Source organism: Cyanistes caeruleus, chromosome 4, assembly GCF_971803275.1.
Source record: "Cyanistes caeruleus chromosome 4, bCyaCae1.hap1.1, whole genome shotgun sequence".
Classification (NCBI taxonomy): Eukaryota; Metazoa; Chordata; class Aves; order Passeriformes; family Paridae; genus Cyanistes; species Cyanistes caeruleus.
Window position 1 is genome coordinate 26,096,199 of NC_141704.1, and position 17,605 is coordinate 26,113,803.

The window sequence follows — 17,605 nt, forward strand, 5'->3', positions numbered from 1 at the left end:
CAAATGCCTCCATCTCTCTTCTGTCACTCTGATACTCCTACTCTTCTGAGATGCCTCCCTCAGTACTCCCCTAGTATAATGCCACACACACAACACTGGCTCATGCTTTTCCTCCTCAGCCTGTGCTTCCCCAAATCCTACACAATATAAAAATGTAAAGAACATTAATCACCATGTAGGCTCCCTGTTAACTGAAATGTTCCTAGTAATTATCACTCTAATCTCTTTTTACACTATCTTAATCCTTCTTGCATATAAAATTAGAAATAAAAATATTTCAGAAAGATATAATTAACCCCAGCATAAAGTTTTATTTCTGATTCAGATGTAACTTCCTGAACTAGTTTGATGAGTATGGAATACAATAAACCACACTAGAAGATGACTCTTGGAGGTTCTCCAAGTCAAAGTAAAATTAATATACACTGGTATATTTTTTTTCATTAACACATGATCAGTTATTTCAGTTTCAGAACTTAAAGAAAAACATAACTAAAGGAAAAACTCGGTCACTACATTTATTTTTTTCTTTCTTAATGCTGATGTTAGCAGCAAAAATTTAAATTCTCCTTCCATTTTTCTCCTGTATTTTGAGGGGAAAAAAAACCAACAAAAAAAATTTAAATACTCTGAAAATAAAATAGCACATAAATATAGTGATGAAAGGTCCAAAATACAATGAAGCTGTTTAAACACTCTAAAAAAATGTCAGCACAGAAAAAGTTGGACCTTTGAGCATTATGTGGGGACTTCAAGGTGATGGGCGAGATCAGTGTTTGCCTATCTCAGTGAATGTAAAAGGGATGACTTTGCAGTCAGTAACAATGAAAACCTTTTCTCTGGACATTAGAATTTTGCCTTGATAATTGCACCTCCAAAAGAATTTTATCAGAACAGCATTAAACGACCATGTTCTGTGATTAGCTGTAATTTTTTTTTTCTGGCAGGACCATCATGGTGCTGATAAGAACCTGTTACACGTCCCACACAAAGTTGTGTATCACGGACTTCTCATCAGGATGAAATCTCAACCCTACCTACTGCCAGACTTGTCACAGATTTACTTGTAGCCGCAACTACGCCCTTAATGTTTTTTAACATGTTCGAAGAAGACAATTAGCAGCTTCTGGCCGCGTCAAACAAGCAGCTTCATGGTATACTTCCCCGCTATGATCTCGTAAGGAATGAATGGCTTTGTCTATAGCATTTCCGACAGTCAGTAACAGAGAGAACTTAAGTCCTTTGGAAGTGGGGAAAGGCTGAGGCCGGGCACAGAGAGCTGCAGACAAAAGCGCCCGCTGTAAGGGGCAGTTTTGCTGGCTGCAGTGTTGCTCCTGCATCGCCACCCAAATCAGTGCCAGAAACTGGCCCAGCAGCTCCATGAAGACATCAAAAAGCTGAACAAGACTTGTGCTCTTCAAGCGCCCACACCACGGACACCCGGCCGCCCAGGTGTGTTCTGAATTCAGGTTTTTTCCGCAAGGTCGTTTGTAGGTGGGGAACGGGATTTGCCACTCTGCGTTCGACGGACTCCCAGCCGGCTCTCTCACGGGGGTCTCCAGGGAAGGCCGTGAACTGGGGTAATGCACACAAGCTACACGGGAAGTCGCACTGCCCCAGACGCTCGGTGTGTTTTCCGCGTCACAGTTTTGCTAAGCATCGCGGAGCGCCCAGCTCCAGCCGCGCTGCGTGGGAAGCTCAGCCGGCAATAGCCGGTCTCGCAGGCCGGGCCGCTGGCAGCGCGGCCCCGTGCGGAGCCGGGAGCGCGCGGAGAGCCGAGACGCGGGGCGCGGCCGCGGACTCCATGTCCCGGCAGCCCGCGCGGCGGGGCGGTGCGCGCATGCCCGCCCGGCGCAGCCCCGGCCCGGCGCGCGCCTCCCCCTGGGCCGGGCGGTGCGCGGCGAGCAGCGGGAACACCATGGAGGCCGCTCCGCAGCCCCGGCCCGGCGGGGCCGCCGCCGCCCCGCCGCCCCCCCCGGAGCAGGAACGGAAGCTGGAGCAGGAGAAGCTGTCGGGGGTGGTGAAAAGCGTCCACCGGCGGCTGCGCAAGAAATACCGGGAAGGTAACGCGGGGGAGGGGGCCGCCCCGGCCGGGCCGCCCCGCTGCCCTCGCCGGCAGCGGATCGGGGTGTCCCCCGCGGGCGGGGGGCCGGCCCGGTGCCCGCGGCCGCTGCCGAGGGGGTGTGTCGGGGGAGGCCGGCCGGGAGCAGCTCCGCGCTCGCTTCCTGCTCCTCCCCGGGAGACCGTGGTCGCCGCTGCCGCCGGCTTCCCGCAGCCCCGCCGAAGGCACCCGGTCGGGTCTGCCGGGGTGATGCCGCTTTCTTGGAGCTGCTGGCAGTAGAGCCCTCTTCCTGGCTGAGGAGGGAGCTTCCCGGCCGTATAGCAGTGTTTTCCAAACTGAGGATCTGCAAGCGTGAAGACAGTAGATGGTGAATGCCAAAAGAGATTGAATGGTGATCTGGAAAGGCACACGTCTTTGTGAATTATTTGTGCCTCCTGCCTTTCAGTCGTAGTGCAGTAGTTCAGGCAGGAGCACTAACTGAAGGGGTTGGGGTAAAGCTGTTGTAATTACTCGTCGTCTTTGCAAAATCTACTTTGTCATCAGTATTAATGCCCTTATGCAAGGTTTTTATGGGTGGTATTGGAATGTTTTAAAACCTTCCTGAAATGGTAGCACCGGTTACGGAAAATTCATCCACCCGTTCTTTTAGTGAGCCCACAGCTCACCTCCAGAAGAGCACACATGAAATGGGAGCTCTTCCTAATCTAGGCACAAGTTCTTGCCTCTCCTCTGTGTTTGCATATTACACTTCTGTTAAAGAAACAAGGTCATGCTGCCTTCTGGACTCCCAAAATCTCCCCTGGAGCAAGTTCATGGGATTTGGGCACAAATACCGATCTATCTAGATACTGATCAAAAGTCACTGTTTATTTTGGCCTTGGTGAGGCAAAACTTAAGGGAGGCTCTCCCTTCTTCACTCAAATGTTGGGAGGATGAACACAGTATATTTAAACATTCAAATCCTGGCAAAGCAGTCCAGCTTTTAGTAGTACACATTTCTGTGTTATTTCAGAGTGCCTGCCTATTAAGACAGACAAGGATTGGTTTAGTTAACTTTTTTTATTGAAGTGAGCAATCTCTGTAGCAACTGATTTTTTTTAGATGAGAGCCTAAATAAGGAGGAAGATTTTGTAAGCCTGCTTCTTAGCAAAAAGCAAGTTCGTACTCAAGAATAAGTTGTGTGTAGCTGGTTAAGTGAAAGAGCCAACAGTGTTTTTATTTACTTCCTATGGCTAAGTCATGCATTAGTGAAAACTTTACCGTGATTTTTCTGGTCAGTCCAAAGTAGCAACTTGATATGTCATTTAATTAAGGAAGTTAAAACCAAACAATTCATCACATCTATGCAACAAGAAGTTGCATGCTACCCATTACCTACCATTACCTACTCATCCAGTAGTAGGTGGTCCTTACAAGGACCACCTTACTAGTGCTTAGTAGCCAGTAGTACTTCCTATATTTGGTTCTTTCAGTTTAAGAATTTTACTTTTGGAGTATTTTCTACCTACATCTGCCTTTGTTTCTAAAAGAGGACTTGAGAATCTCCTTAAATGCCTTTAATGTCTTTCTGAAATTGTAATACCGGGGATATTGATCTCTGAAAGATCTTTCCTTGGAATTTTTTTTTTTCTAATACTTGGTGATTCTGACTGGCAAGTATGTTACCCTGACAAAATTAAAGTTGACAATTTGTTAAATAGAAGTAAAAAAATCAATATATCATCTGTAATTTTGCTGTACAATTTGAATTATGACTTGAGTATGTAAAAGCAAAGAGCAAAATCCCTTCATCCTTACAGCTTTTTACACTAAGAAAGCCTCTTGACTCCACAATTCTGTGCTCTCACCTCCATATGAAGCAGAAACATTATTCTATAGTCTTGTATTGGTTTTTTTTTCTCATTTTTTTTCCTACTTTGCCTCCTCTTATGTTTTACTAGAGTTCTATTAAGCTAGTTTCCATTTTGTTTAAATAAGCAAACACTACTAGAATTGTTTTTGCAAGGACTTCAGTGCTTTGTCTGCAGAAGCCAGAGTAGAATCCCATATTAATTTTGTTGGTAGATGAAAAATCATGTTCGTTATCCTGAAAGCTATATGATTATTTTGCACAGAGTTGGTATTGTAATATGATCCTAAGTTACTGTCTTCTGTTAGAAGTGTTGAAAGCAAATAGATGCATCCTTGAGACACTGAGATATGTGTTGATAGATTTTATTTGGACTTGATTTTAATAAGCTGATTTCTTAGCTATTTCATTTGCTTTGGTGACAATATCAAGGTTTGTGTTTTAAAGGGTAATTGTAACAGGCAAGCCAGTATATTATGTGAGTTGCTTGTAAGGGCACCATTGTTATAATTTAATTCCATTTTCTGCAATGGTTCCCCTCTTTTTTGAAGATGAGCCAGTAAAAAAGTGACAATATGCTCCAAAATTGCAAGCCAACATGTTTTTGGAAAAGTTGCATACTTGTCAGAAGTGCAAGAGCAATATTTCTTAATTAGGGAAGCACTGCAGCAAATTTTTTGCAGTTACTAGGGAATTACTAAAATAAAGTTTAGTCATCATGTCATGTAAAGGATTTGATGTTGATTTTTTTTTTTCCTGGTGAAAAACTGTAATTCTGGAGATTAATCAAAAAAAAAAGCTGAACCTTGATTTATTTTTTAATTTCTGCACTTGCTGAATCGCTTATACTTGTAAATATGGTGGATGGATTTTATATGTAGTTCTGTACTGTGCCTCATGTCATATCATAGCTCCATACCATTCATGACAAGCATTTACCATTTTGATGCAGCTGAAATGCTTTTAAGCTTGCATTGAAGTGCATTTTTTTTGTTTTCTTCAACAATTTTAGTTTTTTTGCTATGTGGCTAGTATTTATCTTTTCTATTGTTTGGATATTACCAGTGTGACTTATACTGGGAATATTTAATTTTTTTTTCTCCTCTTTTATCTCCCTTTTATCCTTCTTTATTTCCTTCTCTTCCCCCCTCTGTTGTTAAGAAGAAAATAAAGGGAAGCATGTTGTTTTAAATGCCATGGCAAATTTGGTATTTTGAAATTGTAGGCTGCTTTTTTTTTTTTTTTTTTTTTTTTTCTACTGTGGGTCATGCAGTAGTATTCTACATCATATTTTGAAATTATTTCATGAAGTTTAGCAAATGAGTGTAGGTTTTATATTAAAGTGATTGGTTCTTGTCTACACTGAGTGAATGTGTCAAGTAAATCAGCCAGGCATTAAGAAGTTGTTTCAGGCTAATTTTAGGTAGTGATAGAGAAAGAGTACCTATATAGTGATTCCTAAAAATAAAGATTCATGAGGTTAGCCTATAAACTTTATCATCATAAAGAAAACTTTAAGTGAGAATAACTCTGAGCTGTAATATGTTCACTTAGGAGTCTCTCTCATTACTATAAGGCTCATGGGGTTTTTTAGTTTTATTCCTGCACCCTGTTCAGACAGAGTAATTTAATCTTAATTATTTTACACACCACAGTAAAATCCAAAAGCTGAAGCTTCTCTCAAGTAGTGAATTACTCACTTATCAGAAATTTCAGGGTGGTTCTGGATGCTTGACACCAGCACTTAGGAAGTACAGAAATTAGGGTTTTCATGATGTTTGAATTTCTGTTACTATGTGGAGATGGGGAAAAAACAATGTTTGATTTAGTTGCTTCCTGTTGGTTCTGTTGCTTGGTACCACAGGTGACCCCAAGTTGTACAGAGCTTTCCTCTATGCATCTTTCAGGCACCTGCAGCCATGGGCTGGAGTGTGTTTTATGGGTTGCATATATGCATGAATGTTTCATATGCATGAATGTTTCATGTAGACTGTGTGTGTCAAGCCTGACAGACAGACCTGTAAAAGCAGATTTAGTGGTTCCTAAGGAACTGTGCAAGATCTACTGAACATCTGCTATGTGATCTATGTTTGTTTGCTTCCTGTTGCTTGTAGTAACCAAATAGGTTTAATTTTTACTGGGATAAAAATCCCTTCCCCTGATACAGAGGCATTCTGTTTTTCTCTCAGTTGTTTATTAATTTTGTAGTGATGCAGAGCTGTATTTATCAAGTAAACATTTTTTCTGTAGCATGACCCGCAGTTATAGATGGTTTTCTGTATAGCCTGAAAGATGATTTACAAGACTACTTTTCCCTTAAAATCTTGTAATAAGTGCAAGCAGAAAAAATTGCTGAGGTATCTGTAAAGGTATGTTATGAAGTGTTTTCCTGTGTGTTCACCAAAATAGTTCATTTCTCCTAACATATGCCTGCTAAGGCTGTTGAGACTTGGAGAATCAAACAGAATTGTTTTTTGTCCAGTTACTAGTTAACACATCACAGAAGCTGACAAAAACATTTCAAGGTGGCAGTTTGATTCCTTAAAAGAAATATTTCTTGAAACTTCAAAGAAAAGGAACTTCTTTAGTTTTTTTTTTTCAGAAAATTAGGGAAAATTTACAGGAACCTGCCTGATGATAATAAGTAACCCAAGTAGATAAGTGGTTTAGGCATTTAGACAGAAGGGTTGTTCTGAACTCAGTTGTTTCATGGTCTCTTCATCTCATGTTTTTCATGAAAAACCATGAGAGAGCTTAAGTTCTTCCTGATGTGAAACAGGAAATATTTTGAAATGGTGTCATTTTTCACAGGACAGGAAAAACTTTGTCATTGAACTCTACACAATAGATTAATAGTTGTTACTCCTTTTTGCTTAAATATAACTAGTTTGCAGTAGAAATAAACCTAAGTTTTCAAGATATTAATTTGTGTTTTACCACTTGCATTAATTTCCTGGAAGAGGAAGTAATTTTGTAATAATACTAACTGTTGAATTTTCCAGCAATAGAAGCTAAATTTTATTTAATTAAAATGAAAACTTATTCTAGTTTATGACATGAGCTTTAAGGTATGATTACCCTTACAGTTTGCGCACCAGTTTTGCAGCAAGGCTTTCATCAGAAATCACATAAGATTTATATTTTGGGGGATTTAATTATTGCTATCATTTAGTTAGCCTGTGAATCTGTAAATGTACTGCCTTCAGCATGGGCCTGCACTCACTGAACAAACAGGTCTGTGTCACCTTCTCTGCTTCTTTGTTTCCCGGGCAGGGAAGACGGTGTTCCTGTTAACAGGGTCAATATAACAAAATCTGTACTTACGCATCAGCTACTTGTAAATTTGCTCCTGCATTTGCAAAAATTACCAAAATCAGTAGTTTCTGTTGAAATATTCATCTCTGTGTTAGTTGTGTTAAGGTACAGCACATAGTCCGTGCCAGAAAGTCAGGTTTGGGAAAGAGGAGAGGAATGAAGTTTCCAGTAGAGTCGATCCAACACCTGGGGGCAGTAATTGCTTAAACTGTCACATACATGCTGTTTGTGTGACAGCCATCAGAGATTTATAGCAGATCATAGACAAAAATTATTCTTCAGAGAGATCTAAACTGACCCCAGTAGATGCTGAAATATCAGTCAGTTGGGCCCTCAGAGCCTGTTTCATGTAAACAGATGGATAGGAAGTTTACCTGAGAGGTCAGATATAGAAATCCACATTTTGTCAAGTGAATCCTTTCCATGTAAGTTGAAGGGAGGAGCATTGATACTGAGATAGAGAAAATTAGATTCTTGCACTTGAATTTTTAAAAAAATATTTTATTCTGGAATAGTTGCAGTAAGTCATAAGAAATGTGAAGCAAATACTAGTCAGACATAAGAAGGAAAATATTAACTCTGATTGCTTGAACTTTGTCCAAGTTGAAGTTCATGTTCTGTATATAGACATGTAAAATTGGAAAACAGACAAGCCAAAAATACCTAGTGTTGTTTGCAAGGAATGCTGAATATGCTTTTAGTAAGACAGATGTTCAGTAAGCTTATCTTCTATACAGTGAAAATTATGAATGTCATAATATTTGCTGATATTCCTCATGTAATTAATTTTTCTTATCATTGCCACAGCATCCATACATTAGTAGTACAGCTAAATTTCAACTGACAATGTTAATGAGGAAATTTTGTCAGATACTCATAGGAATTTGATTTCAGCTTTAGCCTAGTAAACAGTATAGGACTGCTTTCCTCATTTATTATTTAGCATTTTATAGAAGCTAGTTTATTGTTTCCAGCAAGTGAGAGGTGATCTTAAGAGACTGAAAATTAGATGGATTCTTTTCATTCTGCAGTCCATTGCCATCCACAAACAAAATAGCCTCAAAAATCCTGCTAGGCATTGCTATGGCCAGCAGCTGGTCATCTGAAGTTATCCAGCATTGTCATAGACACTTGTTAATTGTGGGGATAGGTTTCCTTTTTACAATAAACAATATTTATTTATTTTTATTAAGGTAGTGTTAATATTGTGGAAATATTAATGTGTCGGTTTTGGTTTTGCCCTTTGTTGTTAGTCAATATATTAAGGTTATTTTCTCTTCTACTAGAGCCATCAAAGTTCTGGTGGATGAGAAAATAGGAAGGCAGTGTGTTTTTAAATAAAGGTATTGAAAAGGAAATGGATTGACTATTACTAAGTTATACCAGTATGTAGAAGACTTCAAACCTTTAAACACTTAGGGGTGGGTTTTGGTGGGTTAGGGCGGTTTTGGGTTTTGTTGTTGTTGTTTTGTTTGTTTGTTTTTGTTGTTGTTGTGGTTTTTCCAATTAGAACTACCTTGAATTGAGAAAATTTTAGTTTTCCAGAAGAAAATAATGACAGTTCTAATTACCCTTTTCTCAAGTGTTTTTTGTTTGTTTGTTTTTGGTGGGGTGTTTTGTTTTGTGTTTTGTTTTGTTTGGGTTTTTTGTTTAGATTTTTTTATTATTATTGTTGTTGTTTTTTTGTTGTTGTTTTGGGGTTTTTTTTGAGGAAGTTGTTGCTTAAGATCTAAACCTGCATTATATGTACCTGAAGACTTAAATGCACAATATCAGTTAGCTTTTGGTTTGCAAGGTCTTGTTTGGTGATGGATGAAGTATTCTGTAGTTAGGTTTGAGATTGTACTGGAAATGACAGTGCTGTTTTTCCAAAGAACACCTGTGGACCTATGGAAAATAGTAATTACAAATCTCTTGTGGGTGCAGATAGTACTTTTATAGCTGTATGTGACAGCTGTTGTGTTGCTTGATAAAACCAAGTTGTTCAAATCAGTTATTTTGGGTTTCGTCCCATTCCAAAATGATAAATACTGCCTTTAGCAGAACTGAGCTATATATCTTTTCTATTACAGAAGATTGTGTTTTCTTAAAATACCAGTAGATGTAATTTTTTCTGTCAGAAGTTGAAGAAAAACTGCCTAATTAATTTTTTTTGTTTATTTGATAAGCATACCTTAAATGAAAGTTCAATTTAATGCTCTAGAAATAAATGCCTTTTTTAAATAAAATATTTTTTTTAAATGGGATAGAAGAAAGCTGGATTTTTTTTTTTTTTTTTTTTTTTTTTTTCTTAATGGCAGACTACTTGGAGAGAAGAATTATGGTGTAGGTTTCTCTCACCAGGAGTGTCAAACCTGATCTTCTCATGCTGTTCTGGGAACCTCTGATAAGGACTTGTAAATATATGTGGGACAAGGAGAGTTCTTACAAATTTTGTATGATTCTTCTCCATTAAAAATGTTTTTGGTTGTTGAAAATTACAGCTAGCATTTGGTCTCTATTGCTGTTACTCACAATTAAAATTATCTTGTAATTAGGATCATTTAAAAATAACTTCTACGTGCCTGACCTGTTCTCTCTGTGACAGTATTCAGCAACTGCTGATTAGTCTGTGGTTGAGTTCAGGGTTATGACTTGGCTATTCTGTGGACAATATTAATGTGGGTGGAAATTGCTTAGAAGGATTCATCTGTTCTAGGTAAGTAGTATTGGCTTTTTGTTACTGTAAAGTCTGTGTTACAAAGAGCATGTTGATCAGTCATTTGTTCAGCGATAGAATTCTAGGAAGCAGTGGGCTTTGACCTTTTTTGTTTTTAAAGGAATAATTAATCTTCAGGGTGAAGATTAGGTTATTTATTTTCTGGGTAATTCTGAATGAAATAGAACAAGCATTAATTAATTTTAGAATAGCATGAGTATAGTGGTTTGAGAGGTGTGTGAAACTCCTATTATGAGCTAGTTTTGCCTGTCACATTTTTCGGCTGGATAGTGGCATATCTGGCTCCTTGATGGAAATCTCAGGCCTATGAAGATTTCTAAAGGATTGGCATTCAAAAGAGGTTTTAAATTGCGTAAAAGGTAACCTGTAAGTGTAGAGTAGAAGTGTTTAGTACCTTAAACTTTATGTTTGGTATGGTCATGAGTACAAAAAGTTTAATACACAAAGTATTAACTTTTAGATGTGTTCAAAGACTCAAGACTTTTTTTCTATTAGATTAGCCTACCACAAACTGTTGTTTATTTAATTAAAAGTGTTGCTGACTGCTTAATAGAAGACTTTATCTATCTTATTTCTCTAGTAACTACTAGTTTCATCATGAAACCTTCCTGCATATTTTGCTGCCTATTTGTTTACATAGGCAAAAATTTATTGATTCATAAGTAAGTGTTTAGAGTATCAAGTTGCCATATTTGCACCTGGATTATAATGTATTGCTTGAAAAATTAGTACACAGTGGATTATAATATACTGATTGAAAAAAAAATAAAATTAAAAAATGAATACCTGTGTTCTGGATGTCAGTTTGAAATTGAATGTTACAAGACTTACTGTAGTTCCTATCTCAAGGTCTCAACAGATAGGAAGGCCTGTTTACATTTTCAGCTCATTGCGGAGAAAAACTACGGCAAAACAGTGCTCTGCTATGCTACTTGCTCAAATGAAATTAGACGCCAGACCCTTTGAAAGGCCCTGCACAATGGTGCCAGTACCTTAAGATGACCTATTGTCTGCAGTGGGTTGGAGCTTGTATTCATAAAAGGGCAGAGAAATGGGCATCATATCAAAAACAGTACTGACAGTGGGCCAACAGCAGATGCTTGGACAAGAATAAGTGAAAAATGCTGCTGGAGTATCACTGTGTGCTTGCTTACCATTCTGTCTTTCAGTGATACTGTGCTTTAGGAGCTTCTGAGTTAGAAATCCCATCTTTCAATATGGAGTTTGTCATGGATTTTCTTCCCATAGTTTGTCGAGCTGCATGAACTTTGTGAACTTCAAGCATACATTTTATGGGGAAATAACTTTTTTTTTTGTCTTCTAAGCTGCTCTTTCTGGATTTCTCATATTCTTGGAGGAGCCAGAAGTTGTTCCATATTTGCCTTCCCTCTGTCAGTTGTGATCATGTGGAAGTTGTCCTCTCCTTGTTTCATCTACCTTTTTCCTTCCTCAATTTCAGTGTTCCTCATATAAAAGCAAGGCTGAATATCTCTAGTGCAGACAATTTCTGTGTCTTTGTATTGGTAAATGAAAATAAATCAGAAGTGCTCACAGAGTTTATTTAATATAGGATGTGTGACCAAATTACTCTGTGTTGATTTTTTTCACTTTTGTTCTTCATCTCTCTCCTCATTCAATCTGTATCATTCAGTTTTATTTTCTTGTCATCTCAGAGCCAAGGAGCTGTTACTGCTATAGGCATCTCCATTGTAACCCAAAGTTCATGTCCCAGTGTGCTGGTAGTCAGGTTTGGGTCTGTTGCTATATATCTCAGTTTGAGATCCCTTATCTGTGGATGCTTTTAACTCTCATCTGACTTCCAGGGAGAGGTGCAAATCTGTGCCTTGTTCAGAAGGAAATCAGAGCAGCTGCTATGAAAGCAGGATTCATTTATAGACTGCATTACTGCTTTGCTCTTACTAAGGGTAGGCTAGTTAAGAACATCTGGTCTTTGCATATTTCTTCTTTCCCATCTGTCTTACTTCTTAAGTTTTAAGGAAAGGGGGCATTTGGAAGTACAATAATTGCTTCAGGATAGACCAGATAAAGTGAATAAATAAAAGAACATTAATAAGCTTTAGATTTTGTATTTGTGATATTTTCCTTCAGTAAGCGTTCATTCATTTACTATTTATCTTTCTAATCAACCGTGTATTCAAACAAACCTTTAGCAACTGCAATTCATTGATGAATTTCACAGTTGTCTGGAGCATGCAGTAGGATTCAGAGTATTGTGTCAGAGAAACTATGACACTTTATCTAAATTGCACCAGGATTAATTTGCTATTGAGAATCACTTTGAACTTTGCTAATGCTTTCTGGCTTGGTGTTATATAGGTTCTGCACTTTGACACAAAAAATATAGATTGCTAGGAGTTGTCTTTTGTCAGTAGGCTATGTTCTGTTCTGTGTGTTTGTTACTGCAGAAGGCTTTCCTGAAACCTCTGGAAAAATGCCCCACAGGTTTTAGCAGAAGCCCCTGTGGGGACTTGTCTGCAACTTGGGTGTTTGCTCTGGTGGTCAACCTCTGACCTTGCTGATACCATTTCTTATAAAGCATACCTCTCTGAACTTGATTCATTTGGAAAATAATGAGGGATGCCATTCAGTATTATACCCTTTTCTTTTTGTCCAGTGTAATAGCTTTCTTATATATGCTTGTTGAATAGCAAGTAGAACACATAATTTATTGCACAGCTTTTCCGTTTTGATAACAAAAACATTAACATTAAATTTTGGCCACTCCCTTCCCGTCCATCTCAACTGCTATCTCAGACAAGGGAGTATAAACACCTAATTTTAAATATGACTCACTTTGATGATTGTACAAGTGTGCTAGATGCTATTTCTGAAAATTGCTGACATCCCTAAACCAAACCTAAGTAGGGAGTAACCTGGATGGTTGATTTAAATCTTTTAAGTATACATCTATACTTGTCCATCAGGGCCAGTCTTTCTGCAAGTGGACGACAAATGAGGTGAGGATTGTTGCTGCTTTGCACAGGAGGGAAAAAATAAAAAGGTTGCCACTGTAAAAAATCCTTCATTTGCTGCTAATTAAGACAAACTATATCAAAGAAATTGCCATAAGAAATCTCATACTGGTGTGAGGACAGGTTATACTGTAAGCTATTTTCAGGCTTTAACAAACATTAATTGTTAGCTTATGGCTGATATACTTTTAAAATATTTCCTTCTCATATAAAGATGCTACAAGATGGAACCATGTGAAAAGTGTGTTGTTTGTCAGTTAAAGCTTAAAATATAGCTGTGTTCTTGAAAAGTTATTTTTAGCTGTATTAGCTTGTAAGTTCAAAATCAGTACGTATTTTTTATTCTGCAGATTGACATATATTCTACATATGTGCACACATTTGTGATTGAGAAACACAAAATAAATTTATGAACACCATACCAGGAAAGTGTTTTTCTTAGGGCAGAAATACCCTTTGAGTAAGGTACACCAAGGGTTTGCATGCTGTATAGGAATTGGGGCTAGCCGTGACTAGCATTTATCTTGTTTTTGTTTAGCAGCACATTATGTAAAAGCAGGCTAGGAGAAGTGGATACTTAGGAGCAAAGAAGGAAAATCATTGTTTAATTCAGAAGGAAAATCAAAGTTTAATTACTGTGCAGTGCCAGAACTTAAACCTGCAAGACTTCTTTTCAGCAAGGTGAGCATCATGGAAATACATCTGTCCCTAGAGATCAGCAGAGGAGTTTGAGATTTCCCTATCATAGTTGGTTTGATTCTTCAGTACTATCCTTAGAAGCTAATTTACTGAGCCTGGCTAGATTAGACAGCAGTCAATGAGAGTTTGAATTTATTTTTCTTTTTCAGTATACTCAAAGAAATCTATATTGTGGATTTAACTTTCATGGCTTTTCATATGATGTCATCTACAGTATTTGCCATGGATGTGAATGCTAGTAGAAACCTTTAAAACTTTCACTTCTAAAATGTTTGTCATGTTAATGCTCATTCACAGAAATCTGAAAGCAAAACTTCCCAGGGACTTTAATTTCACAGAACAAACTGAACAAAATCCATGTACTGATATTTCTAGTTTCTCAAGTACCTGACAGCCCCTTCCTGTCCCAAAACTTGGAATTTTGTGTTTATGACTAGAGAAAGGAGGGCTTGTTTTTGTTATGTGCAGGTAAAGTAGTCTCTTGGTGCATTATGCAACTTTATAACTGGATGGGGATTTTGCTGTGTAGATAATGAGAGACTTTGTATCTGATGTGCAATTTTTTTGTTTTGTTTTGTTTAGTGGGAGACTTTGATAAGATCTGGCGTGAGCACTGTGAGGATGAGGAAACCCTGTGTGAATATGCTGTGGCAATGAAAAACCTTGCAGATAATCACTGGGCAAAAACTTGTGAAGGGGAAGGCCGAATCGAATGGTGTTGCAGGTAAATAATGTATTTGAAACATGCAACTGCATGCTTTTACTTGCAGTTATTTATAATACAAAGCGTAATTAGTTTGTTTTTTTTTTTCTTTTTGCCCATGTTTAACATTTGTCCTATAGCATACTAATTGTTTATTGCTTTCTTAAAGAAATACCTTCTTAGTGTTCCAGCTTACTAAGGAAATAGCTTAAGAAGTGGTTTGGTGATCCTTTTTTGAAGTATTTTCAACAATTTTTTTCTCAAATACTGAAGCTGTTTGCAAATAAACCTATGAAGTAATTTTCCATGCTTTTGAACCTAAGCTGAATAAATGCAGTGAGTGTAACTTGAGTTTAATTTCAATGGTTTGGTTTGATTTGTACATATAATAGTGTTTGATCTCTAAATGCAGATCTCTCTCTGCTGCTTAATTTTCAATTCCAAATCTCCTGTGACAGACTTTAGCGTTGTGAAACTTGTTTTCAATGTATTTAAAACTCTAAAATTCCTATTAGTCATAAACATCTAGTTTTTGTTGGGCTATCTGAACTGTAAAGTCATGAAATGAGGAGCTAAACTATTTCAGTCCCTGAGGAAAATAAATAGGAAAAAGAGGAGAAATGCTGGTCATTCAGAATTCCTGCATACAGTTGGCATCCAAGACATGCTATGGAATCTGTACAGCAGAATAAAAAAAAAAATGCTCTTGAGATTTAAATGGGAAGAGAGTGTATCCATGGTCTTGCCATTGGGAAGGGAAGGACTTCAGAAAGCCAAAAAGTAATCCTGTGTGCAAGTTTGTGGGTCCTGCAGGTGAGTGTTGCAAAGTGCTGAGCAAAGAATAGGTGTGGTTTTGTTAAATTTAAATTTTCTTGAGCCCATAAAACAAAAAAAGACAAGAGGGAATTGACTGAAATGGTTGATCTTGGTGGCAGCTTCAGCTGTTCTGTGCCTTCTGGAAATGGAGCAAGTAATAATAACCTGAGGTTTTTTTCCCTAACATAAACCCTTAAATATTTTAAAACCATTCCTTTACTTACCTTTGTTTTATCCTTTAGCTTAGAAAAAAACTGTCATAGTGAAGTGTTTCTTTATAGACAATCTTCTTTGTGCTTTGGGTATCTATATCCCAATTTCATGAGAGGTGTCTCAGTTATAAAGACCTAAACCCAAAAATGGACAGTGTTTCAATGGCTTTGTCAGGGATAAATAAAATAGATTTTATTGAGGTTGTAGTAGACTCTCATTTATGCTATTGACCTTGGTGGTGGTGGTGGTTTGATATTGTTGGTTTTGAGTCTTATTTGGCTTTTTTTGTTGGTTTTGTTCTTTCGTTTGGGTGTTTGTTTTGTTTTTTGGTGATTGGCTTGGCACTGACTTTCACTCCTTTGTGATCCCCAGCAGCTTATTTCTGTGTTACAGGCTTCCTGAGTTGTTAGTTGTTTATTTGTATTTGTGCTACTCATTACTTCTGTGGAAATGCTGATACTTATATTTCTCTTTATTACATTGCACTCCTTTGAATCGTACTGAATTCTAATACAGTGATTTCTTGCAGCATCTTCCTCCCACCCTGCCTTGATTTGGCATCATTCTCAGATCACTTGTAAAGGAACTGAAACTGACTGTTCCACAGTTCAGGTTATCTGTGAAAAAAATAGTTGTTCTGGACCAAGGGGAGATGTCATGGAACATTGCTTGGTATTTTCTTGCAGTTTGATTGTCAACTAATATATGAAACATTTTCAATAGAGCTGTGTGTTCTTTAATTTCAGCTAAGGAGTAATCCCTTAGTTTGTGGCAAGTTTCTGTAACCATATAGGACGGGATAATGTTTCTTCGGACAGTGATGACTTGTTTTATAGAAGGTTTGGGGCTCTCACTTGGTTTCTGTTGTAGATCATGTACAAAGTAAACATTGAAGTAAATGCCCAGTTTGGGCTTTGCAGCCTGAGCTCATTTTAGGAAGAGAATCCACCCACTAAGAGACACTAGAATGCTCTGTCTTAGTATAAAGCTTTAGATAAAGCACATAGCAGCTTTCATTTTGCAAAGTCAAGGGATCAGGAGTTTTTACAGAAAAGGAGAGTGTACTTGTCAGTTCTCAGATTTTTCTGAGGCCTGGATTGCTATATACCAGAGCATATCAGATTGGTTTTGTGTTCTGCAATTTTTTGTTCCTTCCCAGGGGGCCAAGAGGTGTGCCAGACTGGTGGCAGGTCCCATTGTTGTTACTCCTCCTTGTGCCAGGGTGCAGAACTGCATGCAAGAGAACTGTGAGACTGAAGTGAAAGCTTTTGCTCAGTGCTTATTACTATGTTACCATGACAGCAGGAAGGTAGCTGTTTTGTATTAAGATGAATTTTAGTTTGTGAGTGCAGTGCTGAAAATCATTTGGAGCCACCAGTGTTTACCTCCTGAAGAAAGGAGAGACTGTTTTGTTTTAATTTGAAGGAAGATATTTTCAGTGATTGGAAACTGAGAAGTGCTTTTTCCATTAGTTAAAAGGGGAAAAAAAAGTACAAAAGACTTTGTGTGTTTTTGTTCTTTCCTTCATTTTCCTTGTATTCTCCTAGAATCTGATAAAATAAATCTGATAGTGTAGAATAACCACTAGAGAAGCTGTGTGTACTTCTCAGGATCAAGAATAACAATTTTGTTTTTCTTTCAAAACTCTTTCTAGCTATTTAGTTGAAGACAGTGGAAAAAATCTGACATTAATTCTTAAACCAGATGACATAAAACTTACTGTTTTACTTCTTCATTAGTGTTGATTGAAAGAACATGTACTCTAGAAGGTGTAAAAGATGGAAAGCAGTACATGATAGACTGTGCTGGTGGCCATATGCTGAGTTGTATAGGGCCAATTTTGTTTATTGTTTCAGGGAAACATTACAGAACTGTTAAGTGGGGAGAGGTATGGGGGAAGAGGGATTAAAACTTTATCCGCTTTCAGATCCAGGTTTAGGATCCCGAGTGGTGGTGTAAATAGCCTGGGCAACACTCAACTGTTTTTCCTTCTTTCCTTTATATATATTTAGAAAATTGAATGTGAGTAGCAAGTAGTATTTGCAAATTAACACTTCTGTTTCTCATTTATTTATATTACAACACAAAACTTAAAACAGGTTAAGATGGTGTTTACCCTGAATAATTGTAACTCTTTAATTTTTGCTGGCATAGATAGGCTGGTGTACCTTTGTACGGACAATGAATGCCAGCCTGTTCTGGTTCTAGTTAAAACAGAATAAGCTAGACCAGCAGG

The 17,605-nt window shown here is 37.9% G+C and overlaps 1 protein-coding gene across 3 annotated transcripts in view; it reads left to right on the forward strand.

Moving 5' to 3' along the window:
- The first annotated feature begins 995 nt into the window (after positions 1–995).
- Positions 996–17,605, forward strand: part of SAMTOR (S-adenosylmethionine sensor upstream of mTORC1) — a 34,754-nt gene continuing 18,144 nt past the window's right edge. Inside the window, exons 1-2 of one of the 3 annotated variants that reach the window (XM_023938295.2) lie at positions 996–1,452; positions 14,220–14,361. In XM_023938295.2, coding sequence (XP_023794063.2) covers positions 14,291–14,361 — 71 coding nt within the window. In that variant the 5' untranslated portion in view covers positions 996–1,452; positions 14,220–14,290. Of the gene's footprint in view, positions 1,453–1,861; positions 2,064–13,476; positions 13,620–14,219; positions 14,362–17,605 lie in introns of those variants that run through there. The other 2 variants (XM_086887093.1, XM_086887094.1) reach the window with 2 other exon arrangements.